The sequence below is a fragment of the Hevea brasiliensis genome, chromosome 4 (genome assembly GCF_030052815.1).
Source record: "Hevea brasiliensis isolate MT/VB/25A 57/8 chromosome 4, ASM3005281v1, whole genome shotgun sequence".
In the NCBI taxonomy this organism is placed as follows: Eukaryota; Viridiplantae; Streptophyta; class Magnoliopsida; order Malpighiales; family Euphorbiaceae; genus Hevea; species Hevea brasiliensis.
Window position 1 is genome coordinate 4,823,863 of NC_079496.1, and position 5,913 is coordinate 4,829,775.

The window sequence follows — 5,913 nt, forward strand, 5'->3', positions numbered from 1 at the left end:
CTTAGAGTTGGGTTAATGAATAGTTAAGGCTTACTACGGGCCTCGGGGGCTTTAGGCTGGCCCAGGTCCTAGTGCCGGTCCGGCCCATAGGTTGGGTAGTGACAGATTTATTGATTCATCAATCTAGCCTATCAATTTAGGACAAGTTTAAAAAGACTGACCGATCAATTTAGTACAGGTTTAAAAACACTGACCCAAGTGTGTTTAGTGTTATATAATGGAGACCTATGTTTTTCTTCAGAAGATAATGGAGACCTAAATTGAGTATGCAGACAGACAACTTTTATTTTCCTTTCTTAGCATAAAAAAATCTCAACATATTGCTAAGGGTTAAATATTTTTGTTTAAACCATATACGGTGAGTTTTGCATAAATTACATAGGCAGCTTTTATAAAAAAAAAAAAAAAATTAGCTAGGGAGCTAGACTTGGCCTTCAAGTGACAAGTGGAACTCACGATGCTGTTAAATAATCAACATACTTTACTGGTTTGATTTCAAAGTATACTTAATCAACTCAATTTTAAGAATTTAGATTGTAAATTCATAACTATTTTATTTTTTAATTTATACATTATATATATATATATATAATTTCACATTATATTGGACCGAGAACTTCAGTGAGATATATCTTTCCAATTTTTTACTCTACTAATCGCACGGTCCAAAATAACCTCATCTTAAATTTTTCCAATTTCCTTTTTTTTATTAAAAAAAAAAGCAACTGATACTGCAGCGGCCGATACGTGTCACTCAATGTAAGGCATCCACCTCATGCACTTTTCACTTTTCACTTTTCACCACCACCCCTTTCACCCCTCAGCCCTCCGTTCAAATTTCAAATTTGCCCCACGAATCATCCACTACTGTTTCACGTATCTCCACACCACAAAGACCCCAACCGCAGAACCGTAGTGGGAGGTCAACTTCGTAATTTCTCCATAAAAATTAGCCAATCGAGAGTGCCCACGAATTCAAGTGCCGGCACGTGGCATATGCATACAAGCTCCACAATCAAACTAATTTCTCGGGTGCTGCCTCGTGCCATGTTAGCAAACTGCGAGATGAGGATAAAATTTGCCATGTCCTAATCCAGGTGGCAATTCTATGCCTAGTCACTAGTCAGCTTGGCCAACGCCGTTTCACCTATAAAAGCCTAAGCTCATCCACTTACAATTCCAGCGTCTCCAGTCTCCACTCTCTACCCAAAAAACACCTAATCGCCTACCCCCAGCACAAGAAAGTTCTTTTTTTTCTCCCCCTCTTCCTCTTTCCTCAATTTCCTTCTCTGTTTCGCCGCGCCGGCGATTAGAATCTCGCCGGAGACATGGGTATTCCTGCGACTGCATTTTCTGCTTCTATACGCAATGCCCGTGCTTCCGATCAACCCCGCCACGAAAAGACCCTAAGCTGAAAGGCATAATTTTCTATTGCATAGCTTCTAAGTTATTCGATTTTTCTAATCATGGAGGGAAGGTACCGGATTTTGCTTGCACAGAAATTTTGTGCATGGGATTAGATCAAAATTTTCTGAGGCTTTTTGATTGGGTGTGGTGATCCTGTTGAGGGTTCCAATTTTGAGGTTTTTTTTTTTTGTTGCTTTTTCTTCCTAAGGTAAGGCGTTACCGTTGTGGCTTATTGGAGGGAGTAAAATGTGCAAGAATTTGATTGTTAGCCTGTGGCATTGATTTTTTTAATTGTCTAGTTCATGGGTTTTGTAAATTTACTGGAAGAATCAGGACCAGAAGAAGCAATTGATTAGTCACTCTGCTGCAAATCTGCGAGTCTGTGCAATCCACGTATTTGAGAGAGCTCTGAATATTGAGCAGAACTGACACGCAGAGCTTAAACCAGAGCATTCAATCCATTTTAACTTCTATCCTTCAATATTTAGGATCGGGTCTTCTCTTTTTCTATATCTTCAGAGCTGTTATGCCTTTTCCTATGAAGATCCAACCCATAGATATTGACTGTCAGACAACGGTTCCGGCGAGGGCCGAACCGGTGAAGCCGGTGTTGAAATCGCGTCTGAAGAGGCTGTTTGACCGGCAATTCCCCGGTGTGTTGAGAATTTCCTCGGTCGAAAAGCCAAGCGTTGGTGAAGCACAGTATGGGACCAAGGACGGAGGAGGTGCCGGGACGGAGTTTGAGCCGAGCTCAGTATGTTTGGCTAAAATGGTGCAGAATTACATCGAGGAGAGCAACGAGAAGCCGTTTCGCGGCCGTCACCGATGCAATTGCTTTAATGGGAACATTAACGACAGCTCCGATGATGAATTTGATATATTTGGTGGTGGTGGCTTTGGGGAATCGATCAGCAATGGATCATCTGGCGATGCCTCCGATATTCTTAAGGTAAATATCGCTCAAGCTCTTCCAAGTTCCAATTTAAGAGCATTCTGCCCTTTTCACTTTGAAGCTATACAACTCCTTGAAGGTCAAAAGGCTAAACAAATGTGTATTGTCTGCGTGTTAAAAACAGAGTTTGACTCCCTGTGCCACTGTTCACGAAAGAAACCTCCTAGCTGATACTGCGATGATCGTCGAGAAGAACAAGAATCACAAGCAAAAGGACGATTTGAGAAAGATCGTAGCCGATGGATTATCATCTCTCGGCTACGATTCCTCCATTTGCAAATCCAAATGGGATAAATCCCCCTCTCACCCTGCCGGTACGTTTCTCTCTTTCACAAACACTCTTTATTTCGACTTAAAAATTTGAAGGGAAAATTCTGAAATTGTTTTTTTCGCTTAATTTGGTAATCAGGTGAATATGAGTATGTAGATGTGAACATAGAAGGAGAGAGACTTTTGATCGATATTGACTTCAGATCGGAGTTCGAAATAGCTCGATCAACTGGAGCCTACAGGGCAATCCTTCAATCACTACCGTACATCTTCGTCGGAAAAACGGATCGGCTAGGCCAGATCGTATCAATCGTATCGGAGGCTGCGAAGCAGAGCTTGAAGAAGAAAGGCATGCACTTTCCTCCGTGGAGAAGAGCCGAGTACATGCGTGCTAAATGGCTCTCTTCTTTCACTAGGCAAAACGAAACCATTCCAAACACAAAATCCGATAGCGAGAAAGACGAGTGTTTGGTTGCGACGGAGATTAGTGACGACTGTGGAGAACTCGAGCTGATTTTTGGTGAAAAAACAGCAGAGTTGGACCCTGATTCATCATCGCCGAAGAAAATTTCCGACGAAGATGAGAAAGTGAAAGTGGACTCCGCCACCTGGCAGCCGCCGGCAGTCAAACCGAAGAGTGTAGATAAAGGAGCGAGGATGGTGACTGGATTAGCTTCTCTGCTCAAAGAGAAAGCATAAAAAAAATTTTGGATTTTTTTTCTTTTTTTTTTCCTCTTTTAATTTCCAGATATAATATATATATATATAAGTGAAATATATCATCGGATAGTGGTGCCGGTACGACCTCTGTTTTCCCTCCTATTTTTAAATCCTAAGCTTGCAAGGGTGTTGTAATAGGCAGAGCCAGAGGAAGTTTAGCAGCAGGGAATCTATCATCATTGTAAAAAAAAAATTTTATATAAATAGAAAAAAAAATGAAAATAAGTATATTTAAATAAGTAAATTTTTCTGAAATATGGAAATTCAGAAGATTATAGAACACCTGAGAAAGTTCTCGTTTCCCTCAATTGAAGCGGTGTAGATTTATTATTTTAAAAAAATATTTTAATTTTTTGAGGTTGTGTTTCGCTTGAGGGGAACAAAGGAAGATGAAGATTTCCTTTCTTAATTTTCTCATCTTTTGAGGCCCATTACTTTATTGAATTTTTATAAAATTGAATTTCTTATTTCCCCGAGAAAAAAAAAAGGTAGAGGAAGAAGAGGTGGTGTTGTGGACGACGGAAGTGGCTCGTGGAGTCTCGAACGCCGTGATGAGGAGGCAAAAACCTTCATTCGAAGGGCGTGATATTCCCTTCTCTTTTTTTACGTTTTTGTAAAGCTTTTTGGTACACACACTTGTGAATTTTTTTTTTTGGTTTCTTGGAATACCGAAAACGCCCCTTTTACCTCCTTAACTTCGCCTCGTGAATTCATTCAATGGCCTTGAAATTAAAATTTTCTTTTTTTTTTTTTTCTTATTTTCTGAATTTGATTGAGTATACGAATAATAGTATTCGATTACGAAGATGCTCTAACACGTGCCAGATAAACGTAGGTTGAAAGTAAAGAGGTGATAATTTTGACCCTCCGCTGGCCTTTGACCACACAACCATTGGTCCATCGGAGACTAACCACTATTCTCAATTAGATCATTTCATTTCCATTGTTTTTGGCGCATATAGAATCATTTTGTTTATGGATTATTACATGGTAAAAAGGTGTTATACTAAGTAACCTAGTTTACGAGTGATTACATCCTAAGGCTCAAACTGCCTGCTAATATTTTTCTTTTTTTTTTAGTGGATTAACGTGTAAATTGTAAAATGTGATCTCATCATTCTAGGGGTGCTTTTATCTTTTAGGCTTATTTGGATATTTTCGTAATTTGATAGGCGAATTAATATTTTAAAAAAAAAAATCTTCCAAAATTAAATTGATATAATTTTGGTCGCGATGTATTGCAGAACAATGGATAAGCCATTGAATTCCAAGTACGAAATTAAAATCTGGCAGGTCAGGAAATTAAAATAGAGTCAAAGTCCAAAGAGGTAATTGACCACTTTAAAAAAAAATATCCAAAGATGTAATTCAATTCCATTACAAAATCACTTTAATATTTCGTTTGTTTTAAAAAACTATTTTTTTTATAGTTTTTTATATTTAAAATATTTTAAAAATTAATTAATAAACAATATTTTTTAATTAAAAAAATAACTTTTATTTTAAAAAAAATTATTTTTTATTTTTTAAATTTTAATAATCTTATTAAAATTATAAATATATTTATATGCATATAAAATATTATAATTAATTTAATATTATAAATAAATAATAATAAATATTTTTATAAAAAATATTTTTAAAAATTAATTTTTATAAAAAATATTTTTTTAAATAATTTTTTTTAAATAAATGGAATCTAAATTTTAAAATTTTATTTTTTAAACTGAATTAATAAAAATCATCTTTTTCAAAGTGGTTTCAGTATATTTGATATTAATAAAATTTATGAATTATTAATTTTAATATTATATTAATTATTGATTTTCTTATATTTTTATTTTAATGTTTAAAAACTTATTTCTTCCATTTCAAAGCTCGTATCAGCTTATTTACACAGTTAGATGGGTTGCAAAGTTCTGTAAGGCGAGAACGAATGAGTGTTGTGGGGTCACTGTCAATTTCTTATTTTTTGGGTGATGGGACTGATGGTGGGGTCTCTTTCTCCTACAATAATAAAAGCAAAATTTCCCAATGCTAAATAATAATAATAATAATAATAATAATCTTGGAAATAATAATTATTTACTAAATAATAATAATAATAATAGTAATAATAATAATTGCTTTATGAAAGCAACCCACCGCCTACGCTCTCTCTGAGAAATGGGTATGGAGATTGCTTGTGAGGTGTAAATTTGATTTACTGAGGTTGCCTAGCCTTCACGAAATCAGAGCATTCATAATGCAATTCGAAATTGGGCTTCCAAGTGCTGCCCCTCATCTTAACTACGCTGTACCCGCACTCACCCTTTCTGCGACTCCTACATGCTATTTATTTTAACCATTCTATTAGTAATTTAATAATAAAATGCCCTTTTTTTTTTAATTTCAGTTTATATTAATAAGATCAGTTTAGTTATTAATGGTAGTGAAAATTCTACGTCTTGATAATTAAAATTTAATTATATTAAAAATAGTCTTAAATTTTTTTTTAAAATTTTAAATACATTAAATTGCTATAGAAAAATATATCTTTAGAACTATTTAAAAATGTAATTTAA

General features: G+C 35.3%; 1 protein-coding gene across 1 annotated transcript; it reads left to right on the plus strand.

Annotated features, from left to right (window-relative positions):
* The first annotated feature begins 962 nt into the window (after positions 1-962).
* On the plus strand, positions 963-3,604 carry LOC110673248 (uncharacterized). Its single transcript, XM_021836313.2, has 3 exons — positions 963-2,356; positions 2,484-2,673; positions 2,769-3,604. Exons 1-3 carry the CDS (start codon positions 1,934-1,936, stop codon positions 3,326-3,328), a joined length of 1,173 nt encoding a protein of 390 aa, XP_021692005.2. The 5' UTR covers positions 963-1,933; the 3' UTR covers positions 3,329-3,604.
* Positions 3,605-5,913: the final 2,309 nt, after the last annotated feature.